Source organism: Sapajus apella, unplaced genomic scaffold (genome assembly GCF_009761245.1).
Source record: "Sapajus apella isolate SASKATOON/1434 unplaced genomic scaffold, GSC_monkey_1.0 scaffold2, whole genome shotgun sequence".
NCBI lineage: Eukaryota > Metazoa > Chordata > Mammalia > Primates > Cebidae > Sapajus > Sapajus apella.
In genome coordinates, this window is record NW_022436942.1 from 63,305,104 (window position 1) to 63,324,850 (window position 19,747).

At 41.7% G+C, this 19,747-nt stretch overlaps 1 protein-coding gene across 2 annotated transcripts in view; it reads right to left on the minus strand.

The window, feature by feature from the left end:
* ALDH1L2 (aldehyde dehydrogenase 1 family member L2) overlaps positions 1 to 17,005 on the minus strand; it is a 73,523-nt gene extending 56,518 nt beyond the window's left edge. Inside the window, exons 1-3 of one of the 2 annotated variants that reach the window (XM_032299973.1) lie at positions 16,815 to 16,967; positions 3,818 to 3,962; positions 937 to 1,171 (exon numbers count right to left, since the gene is read on the minus strand). In XM_032299973.1, the coding sequence (XP_032155864.1) occupies positions 937 to 1,171; positions 3,818 to 3,962; positions 16,815 to 16,862 (428 nt within the window). In that variant the 5' untranslated portion in view covers positions 16,863 to 16,967. Of the gene's footprint in view, positions 1 to 936; positions 1,172 to 3,817; positions 3,963 to 16,814 lie in introns of both variants that reach the window. The other variant, XM_032299982.1, reaches the window with a different exon arrangement.
* Between the last annotated feature and the right edge of the window lie 2,742 nt (positions 17,006 to 19,747).

Genomic DNA, 19,747 nt, shown 5'->3' on the forward strand with positions numbered 1-19,747 from the left:
ATAAGAGCCAAAAAGAAATCAATTCATGTAATCAAAATTTAAATACAATTAATATTTTTCATCACATTTAAACCAAGTGTAGGCTTCCGGCTTATTCCACCAACTTGACACAGAGGAATATTAGGAAGACAGGCAGGTATAGGAGAGAAGGCAGAAAGGGTCGGAAGGCCCACCTTAACCCACAGCATTGTGTCCCTTTGGTGTTAGGTACCCACAGTTTACCAGCCACTATTCTTGACACTGGAAAATTGCAATACAAATGTTAGGCAAAGTCCTCAAGAAGCCTGGAGTTGAATGGGGAAGATGGACAATGAAGATGATCATTTCATCATTGCAAATAATTACTCGATGATCATTTCAAGTAATTCAGCATTTCCTGAAATGTACTTGAGATGCTCTAGGCAAAAAAACAATTTCTGTGGTCAAATAAGTTTGGGAACACTGTGTATTCAGATTTCCTCTAGGGGATTTTGATACTGACGTTAAAGCCCATATTAATAGCTCAGATGAATCCAACAATTAAAAATCCAGCATAAACCAAATTTACTGATCATAAAACCTTTGTTTGCTCAGTACCTAGTAACAGTCAATGAATGGAGCTAGTACTCCATAGGCTATTCTTGGGAAATGCTGTCCTGCTTCACGCAGTATGTCTAGATCTCAGGGGAGTTCATGCAATAGTAGTAACCAATCAGGACCTCACAGTTGTTCAAGCATGCCTATTTCTTAATCGCCCAGGTAAAAAACAGGTAGGCAATGGAAATAGACTCATCCTCTCTGTAATTAAAAAAGTCTCACTGGATATTCTGGCACACTCTTGAAATCTCAGCTACATTGCAGGAGGATCATTTGAGATCAGGAGTTTGAATCTAGACTGGGCAACATAGCAAGATCTCATCTCAAAAAAAAAAAAAAAGTAAATAGAGAAAATCTCACCAGTTGATAGCAGAGGCTCCTCTGTGCCTGGGCAGGATGGATGGGTGATAGATGATAGAGCCATGCTTTGGACTATCAATTATATCCATGGGGATGAACTGAGTGCAGAAAGGGAGTACATTCAGCTCTGCACCCACAGATCTGTAGGCCTCCGCCACCTCTTTGATGGTCTTGCCCTTGACTCTCCATTTAGGGAACTTGAACACAGGGGTCCCATCTTTCTCTGCAACCAAAGCTGAGCATAAAAAAGATTTTTTTTTACAAGTTAGCCATAATTTTACATTGCTATGAATTCACATATTGTAATTTTATAGTTTCATGAAATATTTACAAATAAAACATGGTGAAGAACAATTTAGATCGTGACTAGAATTTCACCTGTTGTAATTGTATCACGCTAAGCTGATACTTATCTATATACTTAAGGCATAATAAATTAGAACTGAAAAATTTTTGGCTAGATGATATTTTAAGATTTTAATGAAAGTTTTTTCTTTTTTAGATCGAAATGGTACCTTTATTGCTGATACAATCTTTTAAGAACATAGCTTTAGATTTGGAGCCAAATGCCAATACTTCACCCACCAATTTAACATATTCACCCTGGCACAGTTAGAAAGCCAAGAATCTCTCCCCTCCTCATGCAGAACAAACTGTAGACCAGAACACATTCTACCTGCCAACCAGGCAGGTCCTGAAAGATGAAGAGTGCAAGTGCTGAGCTGAGCTTTTCTACTGCCTTCTCCCAAATTCACCAAACAAAAAGTTAACGAAGGTGAGAGGCCAAGAATGTAGAATACATGCTCAGCTGCTGCTATGGGTTTTGCCACACTGAACAGACCAAGGTCTCCTTCCTGAGAAGAGTGCTGTCCCCTCCCAAACAAATGACTCCATCCTAATCCCATATGAAAATGGAACGGCCCACCGAAGTGCAAACAGCACAAGCCTATTTATTCCATAATGAAATGTCATTTTTACTATGTGCCTTATACCTTAAGTATATATATACATGTACATATATATATATATATATATATATGTCTTTAAGTATACAGTTTTATATATAAGTAGTATATATTTTAAAAATCAGTCAGGCACAGTGGCTCACATCTGTAATCCCAGCACTTTGAGAGCCAAGGGAGGAGGATTGCTTGAACCTAGGAGTTCAAGACCAGCCTGGACAACATAATGAGACCCCTGACTCTACCAAAAAAAAAATTATTTTTAATTTAGCTGGGTGTGGTGGCACATACCTACAGTCCTAGCTACTTAGGAGGATCACTTGAGCCCAGGAGCTCCAGGTTGCAGTAAGCTATGATCGCGCCATTGCACTCCAGCCTGGGCAATGAAGTAAGACCCTGTCTCTAAAAATTTTTTCAGTCTATAAATATATATGTATATATATACTATTATTAATACATAATGGTATAAATATATTACAGAAATGATAGTACATATTATATATGTTTTATAATATAGTAATATATATTACTTTTATAATGTAATAGTATATATATTTTATATGCTATATGAATTTAATATATAATAGCATATATGTTAATTTTAGGCAATTTCCAGAAGTCTTTAACTAAAGCTTTTCATCTGCATTTTTGTGTCGCTTTCCTTTCTCCTAGATCTGAACAACAAAATTCGTTGACTCAGGGTGAGATGATGTCTCTACCATAAAACCTAAATGCTGGCAGGAAGTCCTGAAGGACCCAACCATCAGGATTAGCCCCTGATCAATCCATTTGGAAGAATCTGAGAGATCAGCACAATAATATTCACAAAATATGAATGTTCATAAGATGTTCAAAAAACTTAACTCATATCAGATGACAGGAAAATGGATAAATGGTGGTAAAAAAATGTGATCATGGGAGAAAATTGTGAAAGATCGTGTGACAAAGAAAAACGGGTGGAGGAAACTTAGAAGTCTTCATTGTAAAAAACGTACTCCACTGAGACAGGCTGAGACATCCAAGTGTTGGGCTTCCGTTTCAGTTTTTGGCTGTCCTAGTGGACTGTTCTCACAGGAACAGTCAGCTACTGTCATCAATGCTTCCTTATGATGAGCCAGGCATAGCGTGAGCACTTTGTGTACATTAATCTAATTTAATGCTCATAGCAGCCACGAGAGGAAGCTACCATTGAACTGAGGCTTAGTGAGATTAACAACTTGCCCAAGGTCATACAGCTGGTAAATAGCAGAGTCAGAATTCATTCCTTGACTCCAGGACATATGCTGTTAACCACACGCTGTATCGCTTTCTATAGGTGACTCTTTAAGTGAGGTTGGTAGTTTTTCTTTTTCTGAGCTATGCCATGAGCCCAAATGGCCATGACCAATGGAAAGGGGGTCCTGACCCTGGGACCAGGCACCAGGGAAGAGTTGATTTCCCAGGATTCATTCTGAAAGGTCTAAAAGTTACATGCTTGCAATCTTTCTGAAGTTCATGTATATGGCAGAGACTGCTAGTTATCCCCCTTCGGCCTTTAGCAATGGATTTCCCTAGTTTAGCTGAACACATAGCCACCCCAAATCAAATCTATATTTCTCAGCCACTCCTCAAATAGATTTGGCCTGTGACTAAGTTCTTGCCAATGGGATACAAGTGGGAGGAATACGTGCAACTCTGGGTTACACCTTTAATAAAAAGCTTTCCCTGCTTCCCACTCTTTTCCTTCCTGCTTGCTGGAATGCAGACGTGATAGTAAGGGCTGAGGCAGCTGCCTCGGACCATGAGATGAAAGTCCAGCATTGGCAAGGGTAAAACAACAAATAGAAGGAGTGTGTATTGTGTATGCAGAGTTGCCACACCAGCTGATGGCCAGCCCAGACCTGAGAATTCTTGACCCAGTCATCCCATGATGCACTCACCCAGAGGGTCAGCTTTTCCATCCTTGTCTGGAACCGTGAACACCCCTACTACTCGGTGGCCCTCTTTGCGGAGGTGGCTATAGACTTCTTGTCCAAAGACGCTCTGGCCAATGAGTGCCAACTTCAGCTTGTTTTTGAAATAAACCTGTGAAACAATTCAATGATGAAGACATAAACTTGGATAGAAGACATTGGATGAGGGTGCGGATTGAAAAGTTAGCTCTTGTGTACGATGTTCACTCTTTGGGTGTCAGATACACTAAAAGCCCAGACTTCATCACTATGCAATATATGCATGTAAGAAACCTGCTCTTGGCTGGGCGCGGTGGTGCACACCTATAATCCCAGCACTTTGGGAGGCTGAGGTGGGTGGATCACCTGAGGTCAGGAGTTTGAAATCAGCCTGATCAACATGGGGAAATCCTGTCTTCACTAAAAATATAAAAATTAGCTGGGTGTGCTGGTGCACGCCTGTAATCCCAGCTACGAAGGAAGGAAGGAAGGAAGGAAGGAAGGAAGGAAGGAAGGAAGGAAGGAAGGAAGGAGGAAGGAAGGAGGGCGGGCGGGCGGGCAGGCAGGCTGCCCTTGTATTAAGAAAGAAAGGAAAGGAAAAAAAAGAAAAAGAAAGAAAATAAAGAAACCTGCCCTTGTATTCCTAAATATATAAACGTAAAATTTTCATAATTTATAAAAAGAAAAAAATTTTTAAGTACATTGGATAATAAACTTTTTCTTTCATTCATACTAAAAAAAGATGACTTGAGGACTACAGCTCAAAGTTCTACAAAATAAAATTTTTATTGATGTACACTCAACACAGGCTACATTACATATAGATAGTAGTAAAAATCGTTTCACACCTCAGTATCGCTCATCTTCCCTTTGCCCTAATTTCCTTGATTATTCACTTAATCATTGAGATTGCATATATTTTAATAAGCCAATTCAGCTCCTTGGTGAAATAGGGCGACATGTAAACAAGTAAGAGTGCCATAGTTAAAAGGAGATTAATTCGGAGCAGGATCTACCTCAGTGTGACAATGCTTTTATTACCCTGTAATACAGAAATAACTAGACTTACCTTTGATCTCCCGAAGAGGCAGAGAGCTAACATTTAGTGTTAGTATAACACAGAGGTTAAGAGCGCAGACTCAGAGCTAGGATGCCTGAGGTCAAAACCTCGTGCTCCCACTTAGTCGTGTGGCCTTAAGCAAGGAACTAACTCTATTTGCTTTTTGGTTTTTGTATTTGTTTTTAGAGGTCTTGCTCTGTTGCCCAGGCTGACGTGCAGTGGCACAATCACAGCTCACTGCACCCTTGAACTCCTGTGCTGCAGTGATTCTCCAACCTCAGCCTCCCAAGTAGCTGGGACTACAGGTGCGTATCACCACTCCTCGATGAATTTTTAAATTTTTTTGTAGACAGGTTGGTCTCAAACTTGTAGCCTCAAACAATCCTCCTGCCTTGGCCTCCCAAAGTGCTGGGATTATAGGTGTGAGACACTGTGCCCATCTATTTGCCTTTTCTACCTCTCATATATAAAATGGGAATGATAATAACACCAACATCATCATCATATAGCTGTTTTCTTTTTCTTTCTTTCTTTCTTTTTTGGTTGAGACAGAGTCTCACTTTATCATCCAGGCTGGAGTGCAGTGGCATGAACACAGCTCATTGCAGCCTCAACCTCCTGGGCTCAAGCAATCCTCCTGCCTCAGCCTCCTGAGTAGCTGGGACCACAGGCGCACACCACTATGCCTGGCCAATTTTTAAAATTGTTTTGTAAAGATATGGTCTGAGCATGTTGCCCAGGCTGGTCTCGAACTCCTGGGTTCGGTGTTCCTCCCTCCTTGGCTTCCCAAAGTGCTGAGATTACAGGCACGAGCCACCACACCTGGCCCTCATACAATTGTTATTGACGTAAACATCAGGTGTTGTACTGTATGTGCCATAAAGTACTGTCTAAGTAGAAGCTTTAATAATTTTTAAAGGTCTTGCAATATACTAGACTCTACTATATGTTTTTTCATACAGTGCAGAATTTAAAAATCTTTGTTAAGTGGCCTAAACTCATTTGGCCTCAAGACCTGGCTTGATCTAATGTAATGCTCTCTATAGTCCTTGTAGGTTTTTTATAAATTTGACACAAACTCAATTAGCTTCACCTGATGTCATGCTGTTTATAGTCTTTATTTATAATATTTATAAACACTATATGAATAGTTACATGTTTGCTGCAGAAAAATCAGTGTGCTTTTTTACGGTACTGCCCCAGAGCCTGCTGGAAATTTTGTGTAATGTACCATGTACTGTATTAACTTTCTAAATTGTAAATAATTCTGAACTCTAAAACATATTTGCCCCCAAGTTTTTAGATAAGGGATCAAGGCCTGCGTATCAGTTCAATTCATTTAATCTTCACATCTTTGCTCTTTTATTAAACCCCATTTTGCACCATTTTATGGATGAAGAAGCTGAGGCTTAGAAATGTTAAGTGTATCCACTACTAGAAATGAGGAGAGCCTGGAACATAAATCCCAGTCTGTCTGACATCAAAGCCCATTACGTACCTAAAAATAAAATAATTAGGCTGGGCGTGGTAGCCCACACCCATAATCCCAGCACTTTGGGAGGCCGAGGTGGAAGGATTGATTGAGGCCAGGAGTTCGAGACCAGCCTAAGCACCATAGCAAGACCCATCCTCAGTCCCCCGCCTCATCTCTACAAAAAATTTAAAAATTAGCCAGGAGTGGTGTCATGTGCCTGTAGTCCCAGCTACTCCTACTTGGAAGGCTGAGGCAACAGGATCGCTTGAACCCAGGAATTCAAGGCTGCAGTGAGCCATGATTGCACCACTGCACTCCAGCCTGGGCTACCTAGCAAGACCCTGTCTCTAAAACAAAAATTAATTAAAAATAAAATACTTAACATGAACTACGACTAGCCATTTCTTTCACCTTATTTATAAATTAACCCTGATACACAAAATACAGTGGTTGTCAGGAAATATAAACACCATGTAGATAAGAGTGGCACTAAAGAAGTTCCAGTTTTAAGAATGTCTTTGATCAATTACATCTTCTATAAATTCTCCCAAAATGGAGTCTTCACAATGCTTAAGTTCATACATAGACATGATAATTGTGAGACGATGATGAGGAACCACCATGTACAGTACAGTAAAGTAGATGCAGGATTGTGGATTAAGAGAGGGTAATCAGAGGGTCATGACTTCCTACGAGCTTCATTTCTTGGCAGTGCCTCCCCAGAACTCTCTCTACCTTACATTCTTTCGTGTTCGAATATGGCTCCACAGGATCTGAACTCAGAATGTTTATCACCCTCCAATCTAAATGGGATTCTCTAATGTTCTGGAAAGTAATTCTAAATTAATAAAGCCTCATTGAGAAAATCTGTTTATGAAGAAACTTTATTTTCCCTTATTTCCCACTTTATTAGAGGCATACATAACATTCTGTTTTTAGGCATGAACTTAAAAGGATTTCAGATCACAACTTCTCTGCAATTGAGCTGATAATAAAACACAGTTTTAACTAATTTAACTAATTTAAAACAATCCTTTTCTAAGGTCAGCCAAAGTTTCTATCCCCAAAGAACCTAATTAAGCTTCAACAAATACTTGCAAGCAAACAGATTAACTCTGTAACAAGAGCAAATTCACCTGCAGATAATGCATGGCTGACCATTTAATTTCCTCTCCTCAAAAAAATCAAAATATTCTCTATACTACCTTCAAATTCTATAACTAATCCTGTTGTTTGAAATGGAATCGACATGTTGGCCACCTTCAAAAATTTTGGCTTTACCGCACACCATTACCAATGCCAGATATTTAAGACATCTAAAATACTACTTTTAAAACACATAAGAGCCAAGAGACTGAGATGACTCAAATGTAATGCGCCACTCAGCTCAGCTGTCATCTGGTTATTTGGAGTTCAATTATAGATTCAATCCTCTCTGAGAAAGACAGCATTTAAAGGAACCATGTCGGTTGGGCACAGGCATGGTGGCTGACGTTTGTAATCCCAGCACTTCGGGAAGCCGAGGTGGGGGAGGCGGATCACCTGTGGTCAGGAGTTCACGACCAGCCTGAACAACCTGGAGAACCCTGGTCTCTACTAAAAATGCAAAAAATTAGCCAGGCGTGGTGGCAGGTGCCTGTAATCCCAGCTACTTGGTAGGCTGAGGTAGGAGAATCGCTTGAATCCAGGAGGCAGAGATTTCGGTGAGCTGAGATCGCACCATTGCACTGCACTCCAGCCTGGGCAACAAGAACGAAACTCCATCTCAAAAAAAAAAAAAAGAAAACAGGAAACAAAAGAAACCATGTCAGTATCTTTGGAAACACTGCATTCATTGAAACACTTTCTGAGCTTTATGCTAAAGCTATAGGTGAGTTTCTAACTCTGAGAAGTTTTCAGATTTTATAACTATGTTTATAATAAGTTAACAAGATTCCAGAAACATGGACTGAGATGTTTTACTCTATTTATTTATTTAGAGACAGGGTTTCACTCCATGGTCACCCAGGCTGTAGTGATATCGGGTCACTGCAGCCTCCTCCTCCTGGATTCAAGAGAATCTTGTGCCTCAGCCTCTTGATTAGCTGGGATTATAGGCATGCACCACGAGGCCCAGCTAATTTTTTATTTTTAGTAACAATGGAATTTCACTATGTTGGCCAGGCTGGTCTCGAACTCCTGACCTCAGGTGATCCACCTGCCTTGGCCTCCCAAAGTGCTGGGAGTATATGTTATTTTGCTTCAGTCTTATTTCTCTAGGTGTGATCTGAGGACTGCCTGCCTGTGTTGGCAGAAGTAACTGAGAGAATATGTTTAAAATGTGGATTTCTGGGTCCTACTTCAGATCTGTTGAGTCAGAATCTTAAGCCCAGGAAGCTACACTTTAACAAACTCTTCAATGACTCGTAAGTACACAGAAGTCTGAGAATCTCTGCTCTGTAGAGAGTGATATATCCGCCCATAGGAACAAGATTCTGCCTGGGGGAGTTTGGGTCAGGAAGAAAGGGTAGAAATGAGAGCAAACATTTTAATGAGACCCTAGTATGGGCTAAGTATTTCACATTATTACCTCATTTGATTGCACAATGACTCCTGGAGACAGGCATTATTAACCCACTTTATGGATAAAGAAATTAAAGCACAGAGAAGTAAAGTAACCAGGAGTCAAATAGCTAGTAAGAGGCAGCCCTGAGATCCCAACTCTGTTTATTATCCTAGTGCCTATTGTTTTTTTATAACACCAGCTGTGCAGTCTTGAACTGGGCCTCATTTTCCATCATCAATTAAAATCAGAATAGTATTAGTACCTATCTCATAAGGTTGTTATAAGGATTCAATGGGATAAAGTGTGTGATGCATTAGCACAGTACGTGGCAATAGTAAATGCTCAGTAAATGTTAACTATTATTATGCCATAAGTAACACCTAGGTACATAAAAATAATGATAATAGGTATCTCCTATTGAAAATATACCATGAGCCAAACACTGTATTCAGCCCTTTTCATTAATTCAAAAAGTATTTATCAAATGCTTATCGTACATCTTTAATCCGCACCCCTCTCCCAGTGACCCATTTTGCAAATGAGAAAACAACGGGCTCAGAAAAGTTGAGTAACCTGCCCAAGGGCAGAGCTCATAAGAGTCCAGAGCAGGATGCTAACCCGGATCTATCTTACTTTAGCAGATGTGTTTCTAAGGCTTTCCTAGCTGAAAGTTCCTCTCCTACTTTAGAAAAAGGAAAACATAGCAATGGTTTGACAGGTCAATTGGGAATAGTTCCATCAGCCTATTTAAGGAAAGGTCACGGTGGTAATGATGTGGGAGACAGCACCATTCTTTAACCAGCTCTCACTATAGGTGTCTGTTGCATTAGTGAGAAAGGACATAAAATGACACACAGTCATTTCCAAATCTGGGTGATACATTCTATAATCTTGTTTCTTTTTTTTCTTTTTTTTTCTTGAGACAGAGTCTAGCTCTGTCACCCAGGCTGGATTGCAGTGGCACAGTCTCGGCTCACTGCAACCTCCACCTCCTAGGTTCAAGAAATTCTTCCGCCTCAGCTTCCCAAGTAACTGGGATCACAGGCACACCCAGCTAACTTTTTTGGTATTTTAGTAGAGACAACTTCTCTTTAAAACTCAGGAGGTTTGGCCAGGTGCTGTGGCTCATGCCTGTAATCCCAGCACTTTGGGAGGCCAAGGCAGGCGGATCACCTGAGTCAGGAGTTCAAGACCAGCCTGGCCAACATGGTGAAACCCTGTCTTTACTAAAAATACAAAAAAAATTAGCTGGGCATGGTCGCATGCACCTGTAGTCTCAGCTACTTTGGGAGGCTGAGGCAGGAGGATCGCTTGAACCTGGGAGGCAGAGGTTGCTGTGAGCCGAGATTGTGCCACTGCACTCCAGCCTGGGTGACAGAGCAAGACTCTGTCTCAAAAAGCAAAAAAACTCAGGAGGTTTGTTAACCCTGGTCTATGGTCCCGTATAGCAACAGTTAGCTAGCGCTGAGCAGTAACGGCCCCTTTACCCTAGACATGGTCTTGCCCTCTATCCAGCTCAAATCCCTCATTTGCTTTACCTGTTTGGCCTCTTTGTGACCCCCTACATAAAGATCCAAAGAAGTGGTCCCTGTCCTCAGGAATCCACCAACTAGTAGGGAGGGCACACAAGTTAAGACATAGTAACACCATGCTAGAATAGGAGAGCACAGTTTGGTTAAGAAAAGAGAAGACTTCTCCAGAAGGGAGCTCCTTAGCTGAATCTTAGAGAATCCATCTTGGGAGTTGGCAGAGAAAAGGGAGAGGATTGTAGGAGGTCCTTGGGAAGTTCCAGGCAGAGGGAGCAGTATTTACAAAGAAAGAAATGCATGTGCACAGCGTGTCTAATACGGGCAGTCAGGGAGTGGTGACAAGTGACACCCTAGAGAGAGACATTATGAAGGGCCCTGTGGCAAGTAACTTGGACCTATTATGAAGACAATGAGATTCACTGAGCGACTTTAAGCAGGAGAGTTAATTGAAAGCAGGAGAGTCTAATTTCTATGCTAACACACTGCTGCGGCAAGTCTGGAGGCATGAACTAGCTCCGGGGAGGCATGCCCCTTGTGTTGAAAATGGAGCGGACGGTGAAAATGAAAGCTGACCTAGCAATCCACCTTTAGCATATTCACGGGATATAGTTTAGAATAATGCAAAAGCTCTTGCAACCGATTGTAACAAACTGTCATACTAATGGAAGGAACAAGTTACACTTTGCATAGAGGCAGGTCTGCAAGATTCAACCAAGATTCAGGATACCACCATAAATGGCAAATTTGTGCAACTTGATTTTCCTATTGCCTCATTATATAAAGAGGATACTAGTGAGGGCTTTCTTGGATGTCTGGCCAACTTTTGTTTTTCATCATAAAAAGGATAAAAGATTTAAAAAAAAAAAAAAAAAAAAAAAGGAATGTCAGTACAGGGGCCTATCAGCAGGTGATGTCAGAGGGGGATGCCCAGGACTCAGAAAGCTCCTGGGCAGGGCTGGTGACCACAGAACACAGATTTTGAGTAAAGGGAGAGACAGTCCAAAGGGCTCAAGTTCAGAAACGGGCTCCAGTACTAGAGAGGCAGGATTTCAGTGCACAGCATTTACTATATTTTAATTGTATAAAATTTTATAAAATTAATTTTTAATTATACATATTACATATACACATAATCTCCTTATTAAAAAAAAGGTCATGGATAAGACTACGGTCCCTTTTGACCATCACTCCCCATCCGTATCCCCTCCTCACTCCCCAAAAGAAACTGCTATTGTAGTTTTTTGCGAATTCTACAGACCTTTTCTAGGCATTAAAACACATGGAAATAGATACAAAAAGTATTATTATTTTGTGTTTCCAAAAACAATTCAAATGAAATTATATTATGTGTAATGTTCCATAACGTTCCTTGTCAGTATGGGTAATTCATTCTTTGAAATTGTTGCACGGTACTCCTTAGTGTAGCTATATCTCAGTTTATTTGTTCATGTCCCTATTAAGAAACATTTTGGCTTTCAATATGTCATTATTACAAATACCATGGCAATGAATATCATGGTACATGATTCCTGTGCCCATGTGGAAGTATTTTTCTCATATACATACAAGTAAAACTGCAGGATCATTTTTAAACATAAATTTAATTTAAATAGCCTCAAACTGACTTCTAGAGTATTGGAGGAACTGTTTTCTCACCCCTGCTAAACACACAATATCATCAAATTTATGATTTTTGCCACCCTAATGAGTGAAAAATGGTATCATGTTCTAAATTGCTTTGTCTGATTACTAGTTTGGTTGAGTGTATTTTCATATTTTATTGTTCATTTGTATTTCCTTTTTGGTATATCACTTTAGTTAATGTATTATGTATTATTATTTTTTTTCTAAAAAACACAGATTTAATAGTCTGTCCCACTAATCTATGAACTCTTTGAAACAGGGACTATTTCTTTCTTTATTGTTTTATCTTTTTTGTTATGAGAGTCTGAAAAAGTTACTTCACTTCTCTGGGTCTCAGTTTTCTTATCAGTAAAATGGTCATAATAATCTAGGTTAGGAATCCCTTATCCAAATTGCTTGGTACCAGAAGTGTTTTGGATTTTGGATATTTTCAGATTTTGAAATGTTTGCATTATACTTCCCAGATGGGCATCCCAAATCTGAGCATCTGAAATCCAAAATGCTATAATGATCATTACCTTTGAGTGTCACGTTAGTGCTCAGAAATGTTCAGATTTTAAAGCATTTCAGATTTCACATTTTCAGATTTGGGATGCTCAACCTATAGTACCTACTTCATTGAGATGTCATGAGGATAAAGGAGTACACAGTCACCCTCTGTATTTGTGAGTTCTGTATCCATGGATTCAACCAACTATGAATAAAAAACATTCAGAAAAGAATTGCATCTGTACCAGACATGTATAATTTTTCTTGTCATTATTCCATAAACAATACAGTGGGATAATTATTTACATAGTATCTACTTTGCATTCATTATTATAAATTATCTAGAGATGATTTAGAGTATACAGGAGGATACGCATAGGTTATATACAAATATTACCCCGTTTTATATAAGGAACCTGAGCATCTTCAGATTTTGATATCCATGGGGAGTTCTGAAACCAATCCTCTATGAATACAAGGGACAACAAGGGACAACTGTATAGGTAAAGCATTTATCAATGCTATCTATTAATATTGTTATATCTTCAGGATTTAGAGTGCTCAGTGTATAATAGGCTATTAAATATGGTTTGAAGTTGAATTTGGAGATCCTATGAACAGACAAGACACCAGAGCAGAAGCCAGGAAATGAGGAAACAAGTTAAGAACCTGGTTCAGGGCCAGGTGTGGTGGCTCAAGCCTGTAATCCCAGCACTTTGGGAGGCCGAGGCGGGTGGATCACGAGGTCAAGAGATTGAGACCATCCTGGTCAACATGGTGAAACCCCGTCTCTACTAAAAATACAAAAAATTAGCTGGGCATGGTGGCACGTGCCTGTAATCCCAGCTACTCAGGAGGCTGAGGCAGGAGAATTGCCTGAACCCAGGAGGCGGAGGTTGCGGTGAGCCAAGATCGCGCCATTGCACTCCAGCCTGGGTAACAAGAGCAAAACTCCGTCTCAAAAAAAAAAAAAAAAAAAAAAAGAACCTGGTTCCCAGAACTGAGAAATAAAGCAGGTACTTGGTTCCAAAGAGCAAGGAAGGGTCCTACCTCTTGGGCTGGATCATAAGGTAACCTCAAGTTACCTGGAGCCAGGTCATAAACCCAGAGCTACCAGACAGACTTGACCCACACACTGGCAAAGAAAGGTAAACAACAGGATGCCAAATGAATAGGAGGGCTAGATAACTCCTGCCATGGCAAGAAGAAGCAGTGAGCCAGGCAGAATAGCAGAGATGGGCAATAACACCTAATTGGCAAAGAGTTTTAAAGCAAACCATTGTTTTATTTAGAAAGATCCAGCCATATCACTAAGCTGAAATCATTAAGTGTTTCTAAGTCCCTTTGTTTAAGACAGAGGATAGAAAAATGAATTCTCTCAGGAAGTGTTATAAACTAATTTTCCCCTTGGATTTTGCTAGGTTCTGAAAGATTTATTTTAATTCATCCTCCATTCTGCTTTAATATAAACTTAAAAGCATTGTTTGATTTTTCAGCTTTTAAAGATAAAGTGATAATTAGGACAGGTACAGTAGCTCATGCTTATAATTCCAGCACTCTGGGAGGCTAATGTGGGAGGATCACTTGAGATCAGTCTGGCCAACATGGTGAAACCCCGTCTGTACTAAAAATACAAAAATTAGCCAGGCATGGTGGTGCATGTCTGTAATCCCAAGCTATTAGGGAGGCTGAGGCACAGGAATTGCTTGAACCCAGGAGTCAGAGATAGCAGTGAGCTGAGATAGTGCTACTGCACTCCAGCCTGGGTGACAGAGTGAGACTCTGTCTCAAAACAATAAAAAAAAAAAAAAAAAAAGAGTTAATTTGTATGCAGTAAAATGCACCCTTTGCAGTGTACTGTGCTATGAGTTTTGGCAAGCACACAGTCACATAGCCACTACCACAATCAAGATGTAGCACAGTTCCATTACCACCCAAGTTCCTTTATGCCTGTTTATAATCAATCCTTCCTCCTATCTCCAGCTCCAGACATCACTGATCTTTTTTCTGTCCCTATAGTTTTATGATGTCCAAAATGTCAGATAAATGAAATCATAAAGTACATAGCATTTTGAATCTGATTCTTACACTTAACATACATATTTGAGTTTCATCCATGTTGTATGCATCAGTAGTTAGTTCCTTTTTCTCCCCACTGAGTAGAATCCCATTGTATGGATGGATAAACCACAGCTTGTTTATACTGTCACCAGCTGAGGACAATTTATTTCCAGTTTTTGGCAATTATGAATAAAGCCTCTATAAACATCAATCAACAGGTTTTTACGTGAATGAGTAAGGTTTCGTTTCTCTTGGGTGAATACCTAGGAGTGTGACTCCTGGGTCATAGGATAGGTATATGTTTAACTGTATATATAACTGCCAAACAGTTTTCCAAAGTGGCTATACCATTTTATATTCCCACCAGCCATGTATCTGTTTGATTTTTAATAATTCTTGTAAAACACAGTCCAGAACATTTTCTGCAGGATAAAACATCCCACATTCTTCATTCATCACTCAGTATCTTCCTTCTGACCATTGAGGAAACTGTCTTCTTCCCAGCTATATGTGTCACTGCTTTTCCATGTGCAACCTGGGAACAATCAGACCCTGATCATGCCAGTGCTTCCCCACATCCATGGTTTTGTTTATGTCATTTGCCACCTGGGATGTTTACCTTTTATTACTGAAATCAGATGGAGTCTCACTCAGTCATCTAGGCTGGAGTGCAGTGGCACGATCTGGGCTCACTATAACGTCTGCTGCCCGAGTCCAAGCGATTCTCCTGCCTCAGCCTCCCAAGTAGCTGGGATTACAGGCGCCCACCACCATGCCAAGCTAATTTTTGTAGTTTTAGTAGAGACGGGGTGTTACATCATCTTGGCCAGGCTGGTCTTGAACTCCTGACCTCGTGATCCACCCACCTCAGCCTCCCAAAGTGCTGGGATTACAGGCGTGAGCCACCGTGCCTGGCTTATTACTGAAATCTTATGCAAACCCCACTATTAAAATCTTTTCATTCTTCGAGACTTCCTTCCAGTCTCCAAAAAAGACAAGTCAAAGAAAGGTGTTGACAGAGGAGGCCAACAAAACAGGCCCAGGCACTGGGCACAGCCCCTTGCTCTCTGTGCTATCCAGCTGGGATCCCATGTGCCACGTGGTGGGGAGAGCTGGCAAAAGAAGAAAAGCAGGTCTTCCCCACCCCCACTCCTCATTTTATAAAAGGTGACTATACCTCAAAGTAACTAGAACTTGTTGCAAAGAGTAAAAAGAATTCTCATTATTTGGGTTGTGTGGGATACAGAAAGCTTTTCCTTTGATGCAAGTTTGGGCCAGTTTTTGGTGCTGTTCAAGACTTCATTCTGCCTCTAAGTTTTTCATATCTAGAAATGTACATATGTCTTAGGCATGACCGAGAAAAAGAATCGATAAGCAAATTCTTGTATGTACTTTCTATCAAAGAGATAAGGTACATAAGACAGTTTTTTTTTTTCCTCCCTCTCTGTCTTCCCTAAACAGTCCCGAGGTCCCCTGGGTACTGAAGGCTGCACCACAATGCAACGTGTCCGCTCTCGATTCCATTTCTGGAGGAGCTGATGCAATTCCAAGGCGTGGGGCTGGGCCAGAGCTCGGTTCTAGTGCTACAGTAGAATAGTGTTCCCAGCGTGGCTGCCTCTGCAGCGCCTGGCAATTCCAGAAATTTTGCCATCTGCTGCTCAGCTCAGGAATACTGAGTTTGCCGCCATCACCTTTGAGTGCCATTATCTGAACCGGCCCTGCGTGCCAGTCCCGAGCGCTTACACCTCCCAGTCCGCCAACGAGGACCCGACTGACTTGGTACTCCCCTCCTCCAGGAGAAGGGCGCGGTCCTATATGGATCGGGCTCTTGACCAGTGATCTCACGATTGAAGTGACAAAGGAAAGGAAGCAGACTCTGTCCTCCGCACCAGGTGACTGTTCCCACCTTGCTTCCCAGCCAGACCTGACATGCAAAAACTGTATCCTCAGCCCCTTCCCGGCAGAAGACAATGGCTTGCGTGCCGGTTCCCATCCGGGACCCTCCCCGGGCCCTTCTCTGAGGTCTCGTTTTTTGTTTTTCGTTTTTTTAAACGCTGTCTTGGCTTTTAGCAAAGTCTAAGCATCGCTGCCCATTCCCAGCCCCACCGCCCCGGCCCTCCCACCCCAGAGTCTGGAAACCAGGACAGGGTGACAGCCGGGACGCTCGCCCGGGCCGGACTCACCCGGCGGGTGGAGAAGCGCCGGAGCGCCTGGCTGCCCCGCCGCAGCATGCTGGAGGGGAGCGCTGGCACTGGCGGCTCGGCGGCGCGAGAGGCAGGCGGGCGGCGCAGCCTGGGCGCGGCCTGCAGCCCGGATGCCCAGGACTGCCCAGCTCGCGGCTTTTGGTTTCTGGAGAGTCCAGACCCGGCTACAGGCCCACAGCCTGCAGCCCGCTCCACCCTGCCAGCGGCGAGATCCCAACCCCTAGCTGGCAAGGCCCCGCCCCCCAGCTGGCAAGGCCCCCCCCCCAGCTGGCAAAGCCCCGCCCCCCAGCTGGCGGGACTCGGGCGGCCAACTCGGTGCAACGTGGAGGCGCGCGAGGGCCTCCTGGAGCCTGCGAGTCCTGACCTTGGTGCCAAGAGCTAGCGCAGTCCCAGGGACCGCTCCTCTCTGCTGCCTGGACTTTCCGCCAATTCCAGCCGTGGTCCAGGTGCTTTCTAGCTGTGGGACGGTCTACCAGTTACTCAGCCCCGCAGCAGTATATATGGATCTACCTTATTAGGGGTCAATCTGACACCCAAAGGCTGTCCATAACACAGCCCGCAGAAGGCAACAGGCACGCCTGTAGACAGATACGGAGTGGGGCGCCTTCACTGTGTAGGGATCCTGATGTCTACCTCGTAGGACCACAGGCCGGGCGCCGTGGCTCATGCCAGTAATCCCAGCACTTTAGGAGGCCGAGGTGGGCGGATGGCCTGAGCTCAGGAGATCGAGACCAGCCTGGCCACCATGGTGAAACCCCGTCTCTACGAAAAATACAAAAAAATGCAAAAAAAAAAAAAAAAAAAGAAAAAGAAAAAAGAAAAATTAGCCGGGCGTGGTGTCGCATGCCTGCGGTCCCAGCTACTCGGGAGGCTGAAGTATGAGAATCGCTTGAGCCAGGGAGGCGGAGGTTGCAGTGAGCCTAGATCGCCCCACTGCACTCCAGCCTGGGCAATAGAGCAAGGCTTCGTCTCAAAAATAAATAAGTAAAATAAATTGGTTCAAAACTAATTGTGGTTTTTGCCACTGAAACTAATAGCAAAGCCACAATTACTTTTGCACCAACCTAATAGATACATGCCCTTCTCCCTCCCGTCTCTGGAAAAAAACCTCTCAGATGCGCGTTAGCTGGACGTTTGTCTCAAACCAGACTTCTTAGCCCAGCGTTTACCGCCGTCTGCAATTTGGCATTTTCTCTTACCTCTCACTGCCCTTTTGCATATGTAATTCTGCTTGACTGCAGTTCTTGCCTATTCCTTCTTGGACAATGTTTCCCAGAAAACTTCGTCACCTGTCACTTGTAATTATCTTGGCATGACCATTTCTTTTCTTAAAGGTACCGCTTACATGCTGCCTCTTGGAGACTTTTTTTTTCTGATTCTTTTCTCCCTTAGTCTCTTTATTCCCCACAAATAATTATTCACTCCTCTCAAAGGGGAATAATCTTTATCTAGGCATCTGTTATGGCTGTCTCAATCTGTTACTCGTGTTTGTATACCTGTTAATGTCTCTGTTTGGAAGCTCCGTGCAGGCTGAGTCCATGTCTGATTAATCAGGATTTACAGTATCTAACGCTAACCAGAGCTTTAAAAAAAAAAAACTTGTTGAAAGAGGGAATAAATAAATGAATGTATTTTAGAGAGTAAGGAGACAAAAAGAACCATACTTAAAGCTTGGAAAATTGCAACAAACATCCAGGGTTTTGCTTTGAGCACTACATCTTGCCAGCTTAACCCACTTTCCTGACTGCATTTTGTGACTTCTTGCTTATTTCAACTTCCAAATATTGATATTCACTTTATTTTGATCCGTATATACTAGAAGGGTGCACAAGGAGTGTGTTTTTTTCTGAATGAGGTTCTATAGTTATATATTTCATTCCCAAGTTTAGGAAATGTAGAGTTTATGTTCACTCAAATATAATGAAATATTAATGGTGTCTACATTTTATTTTCCTGGAAGAACCAAAAGTGTAGTTTCCTTGATAACTGGAGATTAGATCAGATGCAATTACAGAGTTTGACAAACGGACCAACCCCTGCCAATCTAGGTTTCTATACCCAGCAAAAATACTCCTCCAAATAAAGATAAAACAAAGCTATTTTTAGAAACAAAAGCTTAAGAGAATTTGCCATCAGCAGACAGACAATAAAGGAAATATGAAAGAGTATCCTTCCAGCAGGAAAAAAAATTACCCACATGGAAACCTAGAAATGCAAGAAGCCCAACAAAAAAGGCAAAGACGTGAGCAAACTTAAGGTGAACATTGGACTGGGCATGGTGGCTCATGCCTGTATTCCCAGCACTTTGGGAGACTGAGGTGGGCAGAGTTTGAGACCAGCCTGGGCAACATGGCGAAACACTGTCTCTACAAAAAAATACAAAAATTAGCCAGGCGTGGTCGTGTGCCTCTAGTCCTAGCTACTCAGAAGGCTGAGGTAGGAGGATCACTTGAGCTGGGAGATCGAGGTTTCAGTGAGCTGTGGTTCTGCCACTGTGCTCCAGCCACGTGACAGAGTGAGACCCTGTCTCAAGAAAAAAAAAGTGAACATTAACCATACGAACAATAATAATATATTGTTATAATTAATATAAAATATTATGTTTATATATGTATACATGACAATACACAAACAGATATCCAAACAACAATAGAAAATTGTTGGATAAGTTTGGAGGAAAGAAAATAATCCCAGATGGAAACTCAGAGATGAAAGAATGAATAGCAACTTAAAGGGTAAATATGAGGGCAAATTTAAGTTAATATTAATTGCATAAGACAATACTAATAATGTTTTATGGAGTTCAAATATATATGCATGTAAATAGACTATTTAATCACTTTGTGCCATTTTTATAAATACAATCATTTGAATAACTTTTTGTGTCTAATTTCACATATTAGAAAGTACAT